Source organism: Desarmillaria tabescens, assembly GCF_030435595.1.
Source record: "Desarmillaria tabescens strain CCBAS 213 chromosome Unknown EV420scaffold_8, whole genome shotgun sequence".
Classification (NCBI taxonomy): domain Eukaryota; kingdom Fungi; phylum Basidiomycota; class Agaricomycetes; order Agaricales; family Physalacriaceae; genus Desarmillaria; species Desarmillaria tabescens.
This window is the reverse complement of record NW_026848307.1, coordinates 1,495,749-1,514,930: the sequence shown is the minus strand read 5'-3', so window position 1 is coordinate 1,514,930 and position 19,182 is coordinate 1,495,749. Positions and strand designations below refer to the sequence as shown.

Sequence of the window (19,182 nt, the reverse complement as noted above, 5' to 3'; positions counted from 1 at the left end):
GTGGGACTCCTTTTCTTTATTATCGTGACTCTCCCTTACGCAACGTCATATACAGCATTCGACTTCTATCTCCGACGTTCTCCAGAGTCTCCACGATGCAGAGGAATCCTTTATCATGCGGCAAACTATTTGATTGCCCAAGCTACGATCTGCACCCCTGTTCGGGACGAGACCACTCTTGCCATCCTCCAGCCTTTCCGTGACTCTGCTATAAATTTCCTTCATCCAGTCGTCACAGCTTGGAGGGATTTTTCATCGCTCATGCGTTACTTCTCACGTATTGCCCGTTCCGTACCATCATCTACAACGTCGAGGTCCTATGCTGTTGCTGAATATCGCTCCATGCGACTAAATGTTCAAATCGCAAGGGACGTTTTCCCGCTACTTGTCGACACTGAGACCACACTATCGGCAGCGCTACGAAGATCTTCACGCAGAGATTCACTCTTCCAGTGGTTTATTTGGTCAGCATCGATGCGGTTGGCTCTGCTGGACGACTTGCCCTATCTGATGTCCGCCCTCCGCCGTTATTGCCAGGAGACTATGCGATGTCTCAATATTATCGAAGGTTTTATTCTCTGTCTGGATAATTTCTTCAGTAACAACGAGCGTACACGAGCCTTTAAGAAAAGCAAAGAGGCGGTCAAAGGTCTGCATCATCTGGCGGCAATTACTTGTTACAGCCGTAGCGATACCTATCCTCACCCACTGCATCTCGGACAATTGTTGGTTTCTTACAAGGGGGAAATTTATCTGCGTAGAAGCCGTGACTCTATGTCAAGTTTCTTATCTGGACTTACGATATGCTCCTATACTTGGTTCTTCCTTCGTCTTCTATTCTGGAGATGAGAATTCATGTTAAATCTGTTTTGCGTGGAGACTCAGACTTTGCATATATATATTAAATTCGCAACGACTTCTCTCCGGAAAATGACGGTCCATCGAGTCACTTGACAACACTGTAAACAGACGTACTTGAATGGCATAATAGCTTGTTCGTCACTTGTTTATTTATCAACGACTCCACCACTATTCCGACCGCGCACTTGTTGCACCTGTTAGAACCAAAGCGGCTGCCTCTTTTCCGCCCACCCACAGACGTCTATTGTGAGGCTGCGGTGATCTTTACCGTACTAGATGCGGCGACTCTAAAGTTTGGGCCCCTCCTCCGGCTCCAGTGTCGTCGCTCAGCTGTCTTGCCTTCGTGGGTACCTGGCCTCTTGCCCATCTCCCGACATACAGCTACAAAGACGCTCCAAATACCCGAATTAGTATCCCCCGTACCTGGTGGTTATGGCTTGGCGAACAACGGTCACGGTACGGACAATATTTGAGTTTCTGGTATTGTGCTTCTTTTCCTTCCTTCCAAGTTCCAAGCGGTCTCACCTGAATTTCTCCTAAACTCTGCCACCATCTCTTTGCTCAAGCATCATATCTATTGTTGGTAAGTGCTTGAGTAGTCCAGGGTCCTATGATATTCAAGCACTGCACTAATTGGTTGGGTTAAGAGCACCTTTGGTTTCATCGATTCCATGACTTCCAATAACGAGGTGGGACTCCTTTTCTCCACAATTTCTTTATTGTGACTTTCCCTTAACATGCAACGTTATGTACAGCATCCGACTTCTATTGCCGACGTTCTCCGGAATCTCCACGATACGGAGGAATCCTTTTTTCATGCAGCGAACTATTTGATTGCCCAAGCTACGATCTGCACCCCTGTTCGGGACGAGACCACTCTTGCTATCCTCCAGCCTTTCCGTGATTCGGCTATAGATTCCCTATATCCAGTCGTCTGTGCTTGGAGGAACTTCTCGTTGTTCACGTGTTTCCTCTCAGATCTTTCCTCCTCCTCACACTTATCTGCAGCGACGATTGCTCAAATCGCAAGGGAAAATTCCCCGTTGCTTGAAGCAGCCATTGTCAACGTTGAGGCTACATTAGCGGCCGAGCTACGAAGGACCTCACGCAGAGACTCGCTCTTCCAATGGCTTACTTGGTCGGCGTCGATGCGGTTAGCCCCGTTGGATGACTTGCCCCACCTGATATCTGCCCTCCGCCGTTATTGTCAGGAGACTATGCTACGTCTCAATGATATCGAACACTTTAGTTTCTGTTTGGAAGACCTTTTCAGCGACAACGAGCGTGCAGTAGCTTTTAAGAAACACGAAGAGACATTCAAAGGTCTACTTAATCTGGCGAAATTTGCGGGGGCAAGCAGGGGCAAGCCGTCAGGATACCTATTTACACCCATTTAAACTCGGGACGGAACATCGCTTACGTCCTTACATGGGACAAAATTATCGAGTCAGGCTGCGTAGAGACTCTATGTCAATCTTTTTACTCGTACTTACGATATTCTCTTATACCTGATTCTTTCTTCGTTTTTTAACTTGATGAAGTTGGAACCTGTTTACTAGGTATCACATTCCCTCTAGGTACTGGAATTTCACAACAATAGCATCCCCTATCATTTAAAGCTGGGAACCCCTTACTAGGAATGCGACTACGGGCGTCTGAGTTAATTACGATTTGGTTGGATTTTTGACTCCTCACCGTAAGACAACTCGTTCAAACTGGAATTGCATCGCCCGAGCTGAAAACTGTCATGAATAAGTCCCATAGAATACCGCTTCAAGAATATAGACTATCATAAGGCTTCTATCCTATCAGTGGACCAAACAACTTGAAGTGCTGGATGTTTAAATGCCATGACCTGGGTGCGCGCTCTGCGGACCCGGTCAGAAGTCTTAGAAGTCTTCGGGTTCTCCTGTCACTGAGTTACTTGATGCCATTGTTTCACGCTTGTAGCATCCCATTCGCTCGTAAATAGACGTGCTCGGATGATACTTTACTATTCGTTGCTCATTTATTAAAGTTTCCACCGCCATTCCAACCACGTATTACATATTAACCGTCCACCCCATCTGTCATTAATTAGGTCAATATCGTCGCCTGTCTAGGAGAGACTATGTATTTGTTGCACTTGCGATACTTGGAATCAAAGTGGCGGCCTTTTTTGTTCGCTCGCAGACGTCTACTGAGATAACCCTTACAGTTTACTGTACCAGATGCGGTGGCTTTGAAGTTTGTACCCCTGGTCTGGCTCCCGTAAGTACTTGGGCTTGGGTATTTGCCTTTAACATCAGATTTAACAGGTCGTCTGACCGAATATGCCCGGGTTCTGCCACGCTGCTCCGGACTCGACCCACATTAGTACTAGTGGGGTGAGGGCCAACGCATCTGCGTGGCATGTCCGAGTCCTATGAATTTTCTTTCCATCGGGCACACCAGTTTTCATATATTGGCCTGCCTGTATATGAACATGTCACGGTCTTTGCCCGTCTTGTCTCGCATCATGTTGACGTCGTCAATATGACCTTCATGTAGCGAATGTCTACCTAATACAATGCCGTCGTTAAACCATACTTGGTTCTCTGCATCTACAAATCGCGCGGTGAAGTGTCGCGCTCCATAATAAACAATACCAGCCAACCGAGGCCACATATGTTCAGGATAGGCGACATAGTGGAAGCACGATGCTCCATCGTATTTGTGAAGTGCTGAGGAGACCACATAAGGATGAAAATGATATTGCGACCACACTACGGTAAGCCACGAGCAATGAACAAATAAACACACAAATTAACATTATTTCAGAACACTGCGAAGAACAAGAGTGTTGCGAGCGACAAGGACCCACAACGCACGCCGAAGATGAAACGACGAATCGGGTTCGAGTACGAAGAGGAAGAGATAGAGATGGGAGGCAAGCACAGGAGAGAGACGGTAAGGTACAAAGCAGAAGGGGAAGAGGCGGAGGCGGAGGCACATTTCGAAGGAGAGAAAGAAAGAGATATTGGAATGACAGAGTAAGCTACGTGGAAATAGACGAAGTAGAGATGACGAACGAGCTGACTTATGGGGCGATGAGGAAGAATAGAAAGAAACGATGAGAATATGAGAGAGAAAGACGGAAAAAGAAAGCAAAAAATGAAAGTCGAATGAGAAGAAAGAAAGAAAGAAACCGGGGGGAAGAGCGAGTATGTGAAACAGTGGAAGCAAAACGGAAAGTAACGGGTCAGGCAAGCGGATAAAGACGGCATTGAATAGAAATATTCCCACGGTAAGGCCAGGTAGGCGAGTCGGCAAAACCCGATAAGGTTTGATACCTCGAATAGATTTTCCCACGATAATTCAAACTGGCATAATAACCGATACCTATATTCATAGGACTCGGAACTACATGGATGTATGTTTTGTCCTGCGATGTTATTTGCGGACATAACTGGCGGTTATTTTCATGTCCTGGCCGTTAGGATTTGTCATAAGCGCTCCGCGGGCGGGGCTATTTCTGAATAAGCCGAAGCCGCCACCGGGGGTCGGCGATCGCGGATGAGAAAGATGTACTTGGTACGTTTGGGCCTACGCAGTCTTTTTGTTTCGAGTTTGGATAAATACGCAGAGAAGGACGACGTGGAGAGATAAATGTGACTCGTAGGAGGTATCAAACAAGATACTTGCCAAGCGAGCGACGTACCCCCGTGGGGAGTGGAAGAAATGATGCGTGCTTATCGCTTTGCCGAGGAAAGCTGTATGTCCCACTTTGAATTATCATCACAAGGGATCTGGTTGAACGAAGCCAAGAATGTCATCGGTTTTTAGTGGATACAATACATAATGTCTAGGTTGAAGTGTCAGTAGTAGTGTACATAGATGGGGTATGGTTAGTGATAGTTTTTTACGGGTATTTTACATATTAATGCACGTTCTCAGACGGAGTAGGACTCGTCATGGCCCTGGGTATTTCTTGGATCGCTTTCTCTACATCTCGCTCAACAGCCACTGTAGAAACGCTCTCAGGTGTGGATGTGGGCTCAGCCTCCTCCGGTGCAGTCTTGTCGCCGACGATTCCGACATTCCAGAAGAAAAGAACGGCCAGAAGGGCACCTACAAGGCTAATTTAGTCCGACAGTCGTAATAGAAGCAAAATGAATGACGAACCGATGGCTCCAAAAGCGAATGCAGTCCACTCTGCTGCCTTGTAACCATTCAGGAGAGCTTCTCGGGGAGCATTACTGTTTGCTTCGTCGACTACGACACCCATATTCAACGAGTCCTGAGCGACGACGCGGTTGAAAACGATAGTAGAGACCGTAACTCCCAGTGCTGTCCCAATCTATTGAAAGCATCAAGATCCGGCTCCTTGCTTAAGAGAACGAGATGACCCACCTGGTACATCGTCTGAAATAGAGCACCGGAGAGGCTCTGTTCGTGAGGCTCGACAATCCTCGCTACGAAGATAGTCCCGGCAGCAAATACGAAATCAGCCCCAAAGACAGAGAAAATGGCGCTAGGGAAACCATAGGCCCAATATGTTGCATCGGGGTCAATTTCAGCGAAGAAGATTGCTGCGCATGCGGTAATAATTGTTCCGCTCGCTAAAGCATGAGAATGAGCATGTTTCCTTAAGCCGGTTCCTTTGAAAATCTACTAACCTAGAATCCAGACCACAGAAACCCGAGCAATGATGACAGCAATGATAAAGTTGCAGATGATTCCAGTGATGAACATGGGGAACAGCCGGATCATAGTACCAACGGGAGTGTAGCCTTGGTAGCTTTGATAGTAGAGCTAGGAGAGCCGTGATAAGTGCATCCATCGCTTACGAGTGGGTCATCGTACATACCTGGGTCCAGAAGTTCCATCCCAAAAATGAACAGAAGGTGAACATGACGATGACCATGATTGCTGCGAATTTCCCGTTCCCGCGGGCCCACAGGGAGAGCTTCATGATGGGCGGCGGGGTGAGGGCGGAGTATGGCGCGTTCGGGTTGAGCTGGATACGTTCAAGATACCATTGCCATAATAAGAAAAGGCCGAGGATGATAACGCCGACTACGAGGAGTGCGATGATGTCTGGATAGGATGTAAGTACAGAGACCTGGCGAGGAGAATGTTAAACTTACAGGAAGTCGCCCATTTGTTGGGAGCCACTTCTCCGTCACTAAGTACGAAGATGATGAGAACCAGGCCAGCCGTTACCAGGAACGCGCCGAGCCAGTCAACGCGTTTGTCTAGTTCTGTAGATGGTTCGTCCTTGGGTATAGCCCAAAGTCCAACAACCATGTACATAACCGTCAAGCCGGTTGACAAGAAGAAATTACTTCGCCAGGATGGGCTTTGAAACGAACAGTCAGACGATGATTCAGCATGATTGAGTTGATGACATACTTGGACAGCTGGGTGAGAGTGGCACCTAAAGCCATACCAGTGAACGCGCCTAAGGGAGCTCCAGCAGCGAAGGAGGCAAAGGCGATGGAACGAATTTTCCCGGGAGGAAAGGCATGTGCTAGAATTCCCATCTACGTTTGATGGTCAGGTTGGGTCATTCAGAATCAAGGGCGTCAGATGCTCACTGATGCGGGCAAGGCGGCGGCTACACCAATTCCTTGAATACCGCGTAGCACGTCCAGGGTGATTTCATCTAATTTGAGTGAGCGGTCAGTAAATGCGGGGTAACAGTGACGTAGACATACTTTGGGCAAAGCCACAGACAAGGGTAAAGACGGCGAGCCATGCTGAGCCAGCTATGAATACTCGTTTGCGTCCATAGAGGTCTGCAAGGCGTCCGAACATAGGAAAGAGACATCCCTAGAAAAAATGTGGTAAGTCGAAGTCGGATACTGATATCCACCATGGACGTACAGAACTCAGAGCATAAGCTGATACCTGGGACGTTAACGGTGAGCCAACGCCGCGCCGCAGCAGTATGTCAAGACTTACCAGCCATTGAAGTTGCGCCTCTTCGATATCCAAATCCTCACCAATGGATGGTAATGAAATGGAAACCGAGGTAGTATTTGAGCTCTAGAAAATGTGTATCGAACTTGGATGAGTACATGTTTTACGAAAAGAAGAAGCGACGTACGTTCACCCACATAGCCATTGTACATGTCGCTATCAGTGAAAATGTTTGAAGGGTCGAAAACGGCGGTCGCGTTTCTCTCTCATTTTTTTCCGGAACATCGACGACCGTAGTGGTATGAGACTCCATGGAGTGTAAATGCAGCGAAGGCGGTGAGAAGAAAATCAGCAACGACGCAGCTTATATGCCCGCCCGTCAATCCAGAGAGAGGTGGGACCAGTGCACCACTCATTTCCGGTCCATTAATCATCATGTTCGAAGGTGGAAAAAAAACGCGTCGGCCGTGCACGAGCTACTTTGATGATCGGTAACTATATTAAGATAACGGTAGAGTGGATTTCGTCACTTCGCAGGAGATACGCGGAGAAATTAGAGAGCGATGCGTTTGGGTTTTGAGGGGAGAAACACTTCCTTTTCGAGAATGACATCACATGACTCGGGTTTGAGTGGGTCACCAACTCAGAATCCACACGAACGCGATCACTTGTCAGCAAACGCCACGGAGTCGATTCAGCAATCGCGCTCATCTGTCAACGCTCCTGATGCCACTTCCCTGCAGCGCTTACATCTCGAATGGCTGCGCAGTTCATATGTACCAGGGTCAGAAAGATTTCTTCAACAGTAAACTCTATCTCAAAGGAAATAAGGAATCCTTGTAAGTCTGTATGTTCCGTGATTCTATGCATATAGCTAGTCGATCTGATATTGAGGTACCATACAGTCTGAGGATACGTTGTCTTGTTTGCGATGTTTGTTATCAGATGGCGCATACGATCACCACTCGACTCGATGATCGGATCAGTCTTGTACTTTTCAACGCGCAAGTGTCTACTGTATCCCGCCGATGTATGAGGAGTGATATCTTTGGTCGGTGAAGCGGTCCCCGACACGTCGGATTCTCTACAGAACCGTGTGTTTTAGAGTCATGAGCGCCGTTAACTTGACTTTCACAGGCTTGTGTCCCCAAACAGATAAGTATCTCTCCTGGATACGATTGATCTCCATCGTGGGGATCTCGTATGCTGGTAATTTTACTAAAATTGTAGGGTTAGATAGTGTCCTGTCCCATTGTCGGAGAAAATGACAATGAGATTTGTTGGGCGTATTCAAGGTATGTCTTTTATTTCAGCTAATGTTTTATTATATGTATTAGAGTATTTCCCTGAGCTGTTAAGCACCACTACCTGTAAGCGACTGTTTCAAACTGGAAAAATCTTGGAAAAATGGGCGGAACTAAGGCTTTCGGTCATGGCAAAACGAGTCAGGGTGACTGGAATGGTAAAGCCGAAGCATTGGGTCGAGATGTTATCTGTGAGACTGTGTTTCAATTTTTCCCTCACATTTTGGCCGGCACTAATTAGTGGCCTGCTAGTGAAGGGCGGGTAAGTCGGTAGCATTACATGGCAGTGTCTATATAGTAAACGCGGGCCCCAGACTTTACATTCGACAAGGGGAGTAAGTAGGTGCAGTGCACGGCCATCTCTTCCACCGTACCTCAGATGTTCACTACCACTACCTGTGTCCGACTGAGAATGCCTTGTTTGAATGCGTTCTGAATGGCCCAAACGGTTGGCAACCCTACTAACAAACAGCTAGACACCTGCTGGCAAGTGTATGCATAACCACTCAATGCATTTTAAATTTTGGCAGCATCTCTTCCTCACCGAGGGCTACTGTGCGTATCGTTTTGTTGCCAGTCCCGTACCATGTCAAAATAATGATAGGAGCATGGTGACCCTAGTGGGGTTCAGTGGGGGACTTCCACATAATATTGACAGGTCAACGTAGCTGTTAGGAATCCAATCTCACTGAGTACTGAGTATTGAGCGAACGCGTCCTATGTAGAACGGCGTTTGCGAATGCCCGGACGAAGTTGGCCGTCTCGGCTCGTATTGAAGCCGAAGCCGGCTAGTACAGCACCGGCAGCACCCGCGTCACGTTTGAGGTTTTTTCCATTTTCCCCCTTTGTGCTGTTCCGCGTTCCTTTATTCATACTAACATCCCTAGATGAGCATGTACAGTATAATGCTGTGAGTTTTAATCCAATCGTGTGGTTTTCAGACAATTATTGACGTGTCAAAAGGATAAACAGGCCTTATGGGACGTATAAGCGACTCAGAACGCGGCCGTTCTAGGGTTCTAGGACGCGTTCAAGTTCGCTCAACTTTGAGGTTCCCTAATGCCGCTAGTAGCGCATCATTCTTGACACTCAAAGAGTTGTAAGCTATCTTAACACGCCAAATATGATGTCATTTCTAGCCCTTCATTATTTTCAGGAAGCGCTGCAAGTTCCGTTTTCCGGTTTTCGTCTTTCTTCAGAGGTTGAACGCTCTATTCATCATTGTGCTCTTTTTTCAAGGTCATGAAACCCTGCTCTTTGACATACATCTTGGAGACTACCCCCTCGCTCTCCGGGTCTACGACCATCGCATCATGATTTCACCCCGATGCACAGGTCCATTATTGTCTAATGTTTCCCATCGCGCCCAATCCCTGATATTCCCAGCAGTGCCCTAGCGTCGGGTCAGCAAGTGGGTTCTTTGATGCGTCCTCTTTCTGTGCCTGAGTCTTACGTTACTTTCGATATTCCAGACAGTGTCGAAACATATTCAATGTCTCATTGACGCGCATTGGGACCTTATTTCTCCGCGTTTCCATTCAAACGTGGATCACTCTTTATCATTCACCGACAGGCACAGCGCGCCGCCAATGTCTTTTGGGCTGCTCAGGCCAATCTTAGCCTGGATACCTGATACGCGCCCGCATGGTAATGTCTGGATCCTTAGCCGGTAATGCTCTGTTGTTGCCTTGCTTACAGCTGAAATCTGAGGCGCCTGGTTTGTATAAAAAGGTCCTTGATTCCTCTTCAATTCCCCAGCATTGGAATCACCTATCATGTTCTCTCTTCTCTCTCTCGGAATCGCCTTAGCTTCGCTCAAAACAGGCTTAGCAGCCGTATACGATGATCCCAGCCAGCTACCTACAGATAAACAGTACGATTTCGTCGTCGTAGGAGGTGAGCAAGTGCATTCGAGACGTGCCTGACGCGTTAACTTATCATTGATTAACAGCGGGGACGGCGGGAAACGTAATAGCTGCACGCCTGGCTGAGAATGCCAACACCTCTGTTTTAGTCGTGGAAGCAGGGAGAAACAATGTCGGATACGATTCTGACCTCATCACCATTCCATTCCTTGGTCCTCAAGCATCGCCGCACACATCCTTTGATTGGAATTATACTACAGTGCCTCAGGAGCCGCTGAACAACCAACTCATTGCCTATCCTCGCGGCTATGTTTTCGGAGGCAGCAGTTCAACGAGTAAGTATAATGGTTCTCGCAGCGACGTCTTTTCTGATCTGTGAAACAGACTATATGGTATACACCCGCGGTTCTTCAGACGACTATGATCGTTTTGCTGAATTGGCTGGTGACGACGGCTGGAACTGGGATAACTTGTTCCCCTATGCTCTTAAGGTATAGATTTTACTACCTTTTGTTCGAGTTTTGATGCTGATACCTCCCAATAGAATGAGAAGCACGTTCCTCCTAACGATGTGAGTTTTTGTCTCATGAAGAAGAAATCTCACTGACCAATCTTTGTACAGGGTCATAACGAAACTGGACAGTACATTCCTTCAATGCATGGGACCGACGGGCCACTGGAGACAAGTTTATATGGCTACGCCGCGGATATCGACAACCGAGTGATCGCTACAACGTCAGAACTCAGCGAAGAATTCCCATGGAACCCAGATTATAACTCTGGAAATATGCTAGGCGTTTCGTGGATGCACAGTAAGCTTCCGATCTGGAATAAGATTAAGAGTATGATTGACGCCTGATTAGGTACGATCGGTGGACCTCTGAGGAGCAGTTCTGCGACCGCCTACCTCGTACCGGCGTTGAGCAACTATTCCAATCTCGACCTAGTTTACAACAGTCAAGTCACAAGGCTGGTTCAGAATGGCGAAATCGATGGTCTTCCCGTATTCACTACCGTCGAGTTTGCTAAGAATCCTACTGGTACGTCATTCCCCATTTCTCTTAGGCTGTGGTATTGACATGGTCTGTGTTCAGCCCCTCGTTACAATGTTTCTGCCACACGCGAAGTCATTCTATCAGCAGGTGCCATCGGAACTCCCCAGATTCTTATGCTCTCGGGAATTGGCAGATCTCTGGACTTGACCGCCGTTGGCATCAATCCTATTGTTGACTTACCGGAAGTGGGCCAGAATCTGGTTGATCACCCGTTGTTGCCCATCCAGTGGAACGCAAACAGCAACGAGACTTTGGATCCTCTCTTCCGTGGTGGAGCAGCCTTCGATGCCGCCCTTGAACAATACCACGCAAACGGAACAGGTCGTCTCGCCGCTAACGGAGTATCGAACAACATGTACGTATTCTTTGATAGTGAGTCTGGGTTTGATCGCTGATGAGGACGACAGGGCTTTCTACCGTCTTCCGGAGAATTCATCCGTCCTTGCTGAGTTTGAAGACCCAACTTCTGGACCTGGGTATGTCACCTATATCTTTTTACAATGTCTGTGAGCTCAATCGAACCATAGTGCTCCTCATTACGAACATGCCTTCGCTGTCAGTGCTTCCTTCATGTCCGCTCCTTCTATTACTAAACTCGAAACAGAATGGATTCTTCACTACGTCTCAAACTCAGCCCACCTCCGGGTCATACTTCTCCATCATCAACGTTATCGTTACACCTACTTCTCGTACGTTTCCTCTTCATCTCATAGACGGTTTGTTTAGTTAACTCTATTCAGGCGGAGCCATAACTCTTGCGTCCAACGATCCTTTCCAGCACCCTACGATCGATCCCAAGATGCTCACCAGTGACTACGATGTCAGCGTTATGATCGAGAGTGTCAAGGCCGCCCAACGTTTTGCTGCGGCACATGCTTGGGATGGGTACATCACTGGACCGTATATCGACTCGGTGAACGCTACCACGGATGACGGTATCAAGGAGTACATGAGCCAATGGGCGACTACTATCAAGCATCCCGTTCTGCACTGCTAGGTTAAGCAAGGAGGATGGTGAAGGTGTTGCCGACGGTCAGCTCCTTCTCAAGAAGGCTAGGGGAGTCCGGATTGTTGATGCCTCGGTCTTTGTAAGTTTTATCATTTTATCATTGGACCTGTCTGATGATATACTGTTGTTTAGCCCATCATTCCTGCCGGTCATCCCCAAGCCATGATTTATATTGTGGCCGAACGTGCTGCTGATGTGATCAAGGCGACATGGGGCATGTAAATCGGTCAAGTTAGTATTTAAGGTCTTTAACCCCTCATTTATTCCATCCACTTAGACCGCATACTACTTATCGTTACTCTATAGTAGTACTATACACTTTGTGTAATTTTCATACATGGATCCATTGTAATCATGCATTAAATAAACAACTTTCTGATGTCGACTCGAAGCCTTTTTTTCAATTCTTCATGATTCCCCACCTGTTAATATTTTTGCATAGAAGAAAGCCACGTATCGAATCCCTCAGCCGATGAAAGGTAGTCAACACGTGATCAGAACTTTCGAATTTCGGACCAGTAACATCGTTCTTGCCAATTTTCATGCAGATGTCGGATTACGATTATTTCGGTCACTCCCACTGGAACGACTTCTATCAGCTACCCATCAAGGACGGCACCATCATCAACACGTTTTGGATTAACTACTTGTGGAGAATCCTCCATTCCAAAAATCCTTATTCGTATCATGCTGCCGAGAAGTTTGCATCCACAGCCATCGAGTTGACTGATCTTGTCTCGTCGCCCTCTTGTTGGGATATTCTCATCTAGCCGTAAGTAGGAAGCTTGAAAATATTCGTTTACCCTTCAGTTCTGAGTTAACTGTAACAGGTTCACCCGCCCGTATATTACGAGAGTTCTGTGCACTATCGATACCATGCTTGACTCCAAACAACATCTCAACGATGCCTACTATGGGATCATTGGCGACATCTCTAGAGAAATCGATTCTGGTACTGGGGTTTTCAGCGCTAGTCTTCGGAAACGATGCAAAGCAGCCAATTTGACCATTGGACGTGAGACGCAGAGGCTAGAGAGCGTAATGCATAAGCAGCTTAAGGTTATTGAGAACGTAATACTTGTTTTTTTGTGCTAATGGTTGTACAGGTTTTCTACCCGACGGGCCTGTGTGACATTTACACCTATCTCTACGTATGCTGTGCGGGGTTGTGCTTGACACTTACCCTTTCGGTGACCGTTGCTCCGCTTTTCTTTTCCGTCTCTGAGGAGTTATCAATTCGTGTCCTTTGTTTAGTCTATCTCTTAGGCTTTCTGGCATATCAGGGTATGTGCCTATTGATTCAAGTTGCAGTGTTTACGACCCATGTTATTCAGGAACTCAAGCAAATGCATACTTGTCCGACATTGTCACTCATATTTACAGGTTGCGTAGGGGTACCTTGAGGTGTGTATGGGCTTGGAGGGACATGAGTGGGTTATTCGCCCTTATTGCTGAGTCGGAAGGTAGACAGCTATCGGACATCCCACACGCACAGAGATTTCTGAAAGCCTTCGAAGTTTCGGTATGCCTCCCTTGCGTGAAATATCTACTGTAGTAAACTGTTCTAGTTCGCAGGCGTTGAAGTAGAACTATGGAAGACACGATCGAAGGTCCAAACTCTATCAAAATTCGCGAAGAAAATACGAGCGATGAAGGATCAGGATGCGTACGATGCCGCCACTGTCTTGTCAACGGCATGTCCCTGGTATCACAACAGTGTTCTGGACGCCTTCAGACTTGGTCGTGCTATCTTGGTCAGCCTCTATACGAAAGTCTCTCATTTGGTATTTCGCGAGTCCCTATAGTGGAGCGGACAGGTGCAGAACAAATAGAAGACCCAACAAGCGATGGTGTTTTCTATAGTGGATGGGCTTTTTCTTGTGCAAGTGCAATGTGGTTACCCAATGATACATGGTGGAGTGACGCGAGGGACGACCTGGCTTTGCTACTACTTTTTTTGGTGCTTTGCGCTTCTTCTCGGCTGCTTCCTTTATGCATACAGTACAAGTGATTTTACCTGAAATACTGGACTTGATCCGACACTTTGACCGCTGTACCTTGATTCTTGTTCAGTTCATAACTAAGGAGAACAATGACTGTGTAGCAAAGAGAGGACACTAAGAGCCCGAACCACTCGTTTAAAAAGGCGCAATCTATGCATCTCCTGGCAGATTGGGTACGCGTCCCTGAGCGTTCTTCCGTCCTCGTCTTCCCAGTAGGAACTATAGGGCGTCGTCGGTCTGTCTATAATTTCTTCCTTCCCCGTTTGAAATCGAAACTCGATGATACTCAAAGTTTGGGCACCGCCTCAGGGAAGAACTCCCCGTCTCAGACATTGATCATCACATAAAAACAGGATTTCGGGAGACCTCCTTGAGCATCTCAACAGGACCATGGCAGAACAACCCCTCGCGATGGCCAACGTTGTGGGATACCCACGTCTCTTCTTGAAATCCGTCATCCCGAGTCCTGGTCGGTTAGAGCACATGGTGGTCAGTAATCCAGTCGCTTCACTTGGAAGGTTCGGTACCCTCCCTAACGAGATCCTGGACATGATCATCTCTGACTGCTGCGGTATCCAAACTATCGTCACATCCTTCTCACTCGTCAATAAGGGTACCAGGAAGGCCGTCGATGCATCGCTCGCTTTCCAGCGCGTCTCCCGTTATGCTCCCCGTGCCCTCGTAGCAATGCTCAAAACACATGCCGGCTCGTTTTTCACTCTCGAAGACCTCTGTGATGTTCTCTGTAGAGATATTTCCTGTGGCTTATGCGGCAATTTTGGTCCCCTTCTCTGGCTCCCCGAGTGCCGATGATGCTGTATGCCCTGTCTCGATACGGCACCAGAGCACCTTCCTATATCCCTGCCTATGGCAACTACAGTCTTTGGACTATCCGAAGCCGCGTTTGCGAGGGTTCCCACAGTTTGCACTGTGCCCGGCAGATACGGCTGGACATTCAAACATTATCAGGCTTACCAGTGTCTGCTAAGCTTTTCTTATGCTCGTGCAGTAGCAGTTGAATATGTGGGAGGGGAAGCACAGTTTATGGCTCGAATCAACTCCGTTCCCCTACGCAAAGAGGCGTACAAGTCTTTCATCGCCGAGAATGCCATGATGCGCTGGCCTGCGAACGTCGCTCGTTACATGGTAACTGCCTCTCTACCGTTTTTCAACAGACGTTCGGGAAAGATTGTCAAGAGCCTCTCCTGCAAAGGCTGTATAAACCTGGTGTCTGAGGAAAGATTGTGGGTGTCCGACAATGATGAAGCGGATGATAATTGGCGCCGACATGATACGGTATATACGCGCAAAGGTCTTATTAAACACGTTCGGACAGACTGCCCAGACGGGAAGACGATATGGAAGAGACATTTGAAGAAGTCAAAACAAGGAAACGGGAATTCTGTTTCGAGCACAAAGAGTCGATAGTTTCAGTATATGGCCCTGGCCTAACGGAGAGCAGCAGTCTGAAGGAAAGTAGGATATGCATAGTCCCCAAAAATATATATTGTAGTGGATGATTGGATTCAGAAGCCATGGGACAACCAGCGTCATTTTCACAACTAAATTTCTCTGTGGAATCAAGACTCAATGCCATTTATACAAAGGAAACACTGGATTCTTGAGTAGAGAGGAGAGACAACATAGCATTCGTGTGAAAAGGGAAAAGGCTCGATTCGAATTCTTGGCGCTAGGAAGAGAGGACAGAAAGGGGCTGAGTATATGCTAGTATCGTCCTAAGAGAGGTTTCGAAATACTGGATCTGCTGAGAGTGGGTACCGAGAAATCCAGGTGATACTAGAAGGAAAGCATATTCTGGATGATACGAATAGTAAGCTCTCTGACCAGCTTCTGTACAAAAATAAGGTCAGACTGACCTCAAAAAGCCGCCTTTTTCATTTGGTCGACGAGACGGTGTGTTCTTTGCAGTAATTCTCGATGTTTTCGATTTCGTCATTGATTTCCTCGCATCGTACGTGTGTTCCCGCTCTTTCTGCACATTGCTGGAATGCGCCGTCGTGTTTGCAGCCACAAGTATATTTCAAGATTTGCTGGGTGCACACTAGGAACAGCAGAAGGTCAGTTGGCATACAGCGAGGTCATGTCAAGCAGTGCACTGGTGATGGTAGACGTTTCGAAAGTGAGCTGGTGGTGACGGTGAAGAGAAAAGCGCGTCACCACAAGCATAAACAAATATACCGGTTGCCTTTCGATCACGATATCGAACCACATAGATATTTCGCACCGAAAGTCTGAACATTGAATATATCATTATGCTGTCGGTCGGAGAGGGACATAGATTCTTCACTTATACATTCATTACAAGTAGACGATACACAAGGGGCGCAGAACTAGGAGAAGAAGAGAAGTGGGAACTATATAGAAATTCGTAGGCACGTCCCAAGACGATACAGGGGTTGGAATGAGAGAAAATGCCAGGCAGGGTCGAAAAAGACAGGATATATGCTAGTATTGTCCACAGAGAAAAGACCGAGAAGTACAAGAAAAGGCGAGTTCTAGACGACGCGAGTGCTGAGCGATGAGCGTTGAACGTTGAGCCTCGATTCCGCATGAAGAAAGGAACTGACCTCAAGCAGCCTTTGGCACAGAGTGTTTCAAGCAGTGGTTATCGACGTTCAAGCCTTTGGTTTTGATGGTCTCGCATCGCCAATTTGTGCCTTCTTGTTTAGCACATTGCTGGAAATTTATGCCGGCGTGTTTACAGCCACAAGTATAGATGGCGATTTCTTGGGTGCACACTGGAATAGAGTTCAGTTTGTATTTAGTATAGCACTGACAAGCGACGCACTGGTAAGAAAGAGGGCTGGTAAGGATCCAAGGTCACGGTGGTAAACAAGCAAGTTGCAATGCTCTATCGCGCACTTAGTGGCCGCTGACAAATGACAAACAGACGTATACAACTGCCATCCTTTCTACTCTCACGCCATGGCAGAACGACGCCTTACGATGGATAAGGTCGTCGGATACCCACGAGTCTTTAAGGAAGTCATCCTAGGTCATAGCCCTTTTACGTGCATGGTAGCCAAGAATCCAGTAGCTGACACTAGGGAAGCTCGCTATTCTTCCTAGCGAGCTCCTGGACAACATCATTTCCACATGCTGCGATATCCAGACCACTGTCACATCCTTTTCACTCGTCAACAGAGGTGCACGCAACGCCGTCGATGAATCATTTGCTTTCCAACGCGTCTCCTATTATGCCCCCGATGCACTCGCAGCAATGCTTCGAACACAAGCTGGCTCTTTTTTCACCCTCGAGGACCTCTACGATACTCTTTGCCGCAGTTCCTCGTGTTTCTCATGTGGTGGTTTTGGCCCCCTAATCTGGCTCCTCGAGTGCCGACGATGCTGTATGCCCTGTCTTCGTTCACCCGAACTCCTTCCCATCAACGAGTATGCGGCAACCAAGGTGTTTGGAGTATCAGCAGCTACATTAGCGGGTCTACCCGTCGTTTGCTCTGAAAGTGGCTGGGACGAATACCTGGACTTCCGGCGTCTTCTGAGCTTCACGAAAGTTCGCGCAGTGGCGGTCGAAGATGCGGGAGACGAGGCACAGCTCATGGCTCGCGTCAACCCCACAGCCCAACGCAGAGAAGCATATGAGTCTTACATCTCCTGGCGGGTCATTACAGACAAGAAGCTTCACGCCCGGTGGATGGTAGCCGCCCCTCAGAAAATCAGCAACGACGCAGCTTATATGTACCCCCGTCAAGCCAGAGAGAGGTGGGACCAGTGCACCACTCATTTCCGGTCCATTAATCATCATGTTCGAAAGTGGAAAAAGAAAAACGAGTCGGCCGTGCACGAGCTACTTTGATGATCAGTAACTATATTACCGGTGGGTTTCTACAAAATAATGAGAATGGATCGAACTTTTTTTCGGCTGCCCAATATAGTAATTCATAGGTACCGGTTTTCTTTCAACACGCGACTCAACACCAAGAGCAACAGTAATGATAGAATAAATGGTTTAAAATTGATTCCCGAAGCAGTACACAATGTTTTGGTGTCATCAAGTCATGCAATGGAGCCTGCAGTGATGAAGAAAATACTGCTGATTTGGGATTTGACAGACCAGATTAGCGGATTCATGAGGATCACAAACCAAAGGCCCGGGTGGTGATATCAGAGCCTTTGATGGATAATTCGGAGGAATATAGCCCAGTTATACGTCAGGAAGGTATAATTCGCAGTGCTATGCATTTGGTGGAATCCAAGATAGGGAATTACTATATTGGGCAGCCGAAAAAAAGTTCGATCCATTCTCATTATTTTGTAGAAACCCGGTAAGATAACGATAGAGTGGATTTCGTCACTTCGCAGTAGTCCTGGCTTTCTGAGTTTAAATTTGGCAGGCGGTACAGATTTCGCCTAAAAAGGCTATGATCGAAGTTTCGCGTGGCTCGTACGGACCCTCTGAGAGCGTTGGACACTCCCCGGACTCAATAAGAGCCCTCAGGGCCTTGGAAACAGTGTAGAATGCATATATTAATTATTTGTTCCATCTACTTGGTTGCCCACGGCTTCATTTCTGCCCAATTCACATCTATCTCACAGTTTTTGGTACTACCCTCATGTGTTTTTGCACAATGCAGCCAGACGTTGTAAAAAGAAAAGACATTTTTGCAAGCTTGGTGCATTTATTGGGTATTTCAACAGATAACGATACCCCAGGTGCAAAAACAGTGTGGCGAACATTGAAATAGTGCTCTGTACATGCCACGCGAAACCCGATCATAGCCTTTTTAAGCGAAATCTGTACCGCCTGCCAAATTTAAACTCAGAAGGACCAGACTGTATATCGACAGCTTGCTTCATATGCAGGATGGTAACGAGACTAACTTCGCAGGAGATACGCGGAGCAAATAGAGAGCGATGGGTTGGGGTTGGGAGAAACACTTTCCTTTTCGAGCAGAACATCATATGACTCCGGTTTGAGTGGGTCACCAACTCACCGCAGGTCACCGCGAATCCACACGAACGCGATCACTTGTCAGCAAACGCCACAGAATCTAATTCCTCAGCAATCGCGCTCATCCGTCAACGCTCCTTGTGCTACTTCCCTGACGATGCAGCGTTTACATCTCGAATGGCCGTGTAGTTCAGGTACAGAAAGATTTCTTCAACAGTAAATTCTGTCTCAAAGGAAATAACTTGAAGGAACCCTGACTATAAGTCTGC

At 47.3% G+C, this 19,182-nt stretch overlaps 7 protein-coding genes across 7 annotated transcripts; 4 read left to right on the top strand and 3 right to left on the bottom strand.

The window, feature by feature from the left end:
- Positions 1-1,598: 1,598 nt before the first annotated feature.
- On the top strand, positions 1,599-2,258 carry EV420DRAFT_1639436 (uncharacterized protein; the record flags this gene model as incomplete). The annotated part of the gene is made up of 1 exon (XM_060476971.1): positions 1,599-2,258. One exon carries the CDS (start codon positions 1,599-1,601, stop codon positions 2,256-2,258), a length of 660 nt encoding a protein of 219 aa, XP_060334744.1.
- A 959-nt stretch (positions 2,259-3,217) lies between these two features.
- On the bottom strand, positions 3,218-3,527 carry EV420DRAFT_1523671 (uncharacterized protein). Its single transcript, XM_060472306.1, has one exon. The coding sequence runs from the start codon at positions 3,505-3,507 to the stop codon at positions 3,298-3,300; it is 210 nt and encodes a 69-aa protein (XP_060334743.1). The 5' UTR covers positions 3,508-3,527; the 3' UTR covers positions 3,218-3,297.
- On the bottom strand, positions 3,384-4,130 carry EV420DRAFT_1523669 (uncharacterized protein). Its single transcript, XM_060472305.1, has one exon. The coding sequence runs from the start codon at positions 4,104-4,106 to the stop codon at positions 3,657-3,659; it is 450 nt and encodes a 149-aa protein (XP_060334742.1). The 5' UTR covers positions 4,107-4,130; the 3' UTR covers positions 3,384-3,656.
- A 263-nt stretch (positions 4,131-4,393) lies between these two features.
- On the bottom strand, positions 4,394-6,949 carry EV420DRAFT_1523667 (efflux transporter; the record flags this gene model as incomplete). Its single annotated transcript, XM_060472304.1, has 13 exons — positions 4,394-4,414; positions 4,472-4,950; positions 5,005-5,179; positions 5,233-5,441; positions 5,499-5,634; positions 5,690-5,919; positions 5,970-6,181; positions 6,235-6,365; positions 6,420-6,487; positions 6,540-6,654; positions 6,709-6,732; positions 6,787-6,870; positions 6,932-6,949. 12 exons carry the CDS (start codon positions 6,947-6,949, stop codon positions 4,760-4,762), a joined length of 1,593 nt encoding a protein of 530 aa, XP_060334741.1. The 3' UTR covers positions 4,394-4,414; positions 4,472-4,759.
- A 2,874-nt stretch (positions 6,950-9,823) lies between these two features.
- EV420DRAFT_1476979 (aryl-alcohol oxidase-like protein) lies at positions 9,824-12,199 on the top strand (the record flags this gene model as incomplete). Its single annotated transcript, XM_060469375.1, has 13 exons — positions 9,824-9,944; positions 10,000-10,248; positions 10,298-10,404; positions 10,458-10,484; positions 10,536-10,725; positions 10,777-10,953; positions 11,008-11,323; positions 11,376-11,444; positions 11,496-11,523; positions 11,573-11,657; positions 11,709-11,913; positions 11,966-12,056; positions 12,110-12,199. 13 exons carry the CDS (start codon positions 9,824-9,826, stop codon positions 12,197-12,199), a joined length of 1,755 nt encoding a protein of 584 aa, XP_060334740.1.
- Positions 12,200-12,708: 509 nt separating this feature from the next.
- On the top strand, positions 12,709-13,876 carry EV420DRAFT_1164442 (uncharacterized protein). The gene is made up of 5 exons (XM_060466159.1): positions 12,709-12,749; positions 12,808-13,036; positions 13,084-13,261; positions 13,312-13,499; positions 13,546-13,876. Exons 2-5 carry the CDS (start codon positions 12,854-12,856, stop codon positions 13,780-13,782), a joined length of 786 nt encoding a protein of 261 aa, XP_060334739.1. The 5' UTR covers positions 12,709-12,749; positions 12,808-12,853; the 3' UTR covers positions 13,783-13,876.
- A 3,050-nt stretch (positions 13,877-16,926) lies between these two features.
- On the top strand, positions 16,927-18,077 carry EV420DRAFT_1761524 (uncharacterized protein; the record flags this gene model as incomplete). The annotated part of the gene is made up of 2 exons (XM_060480662.1): positions 16,927-16,996; positions 17,049-18,077. 2 exons carry the CDS (start codon positions 16,927-16,929, stop codon positions 17,816-17,818), a joined length of 840 nt encoding a protein of 279 aa, XP_060334738.1. The 3' UTR covers positions 17,819-18,077.
- Between the last annotated feature and the right edge of the window lie 1,105 nt (positions 18,078-19,182).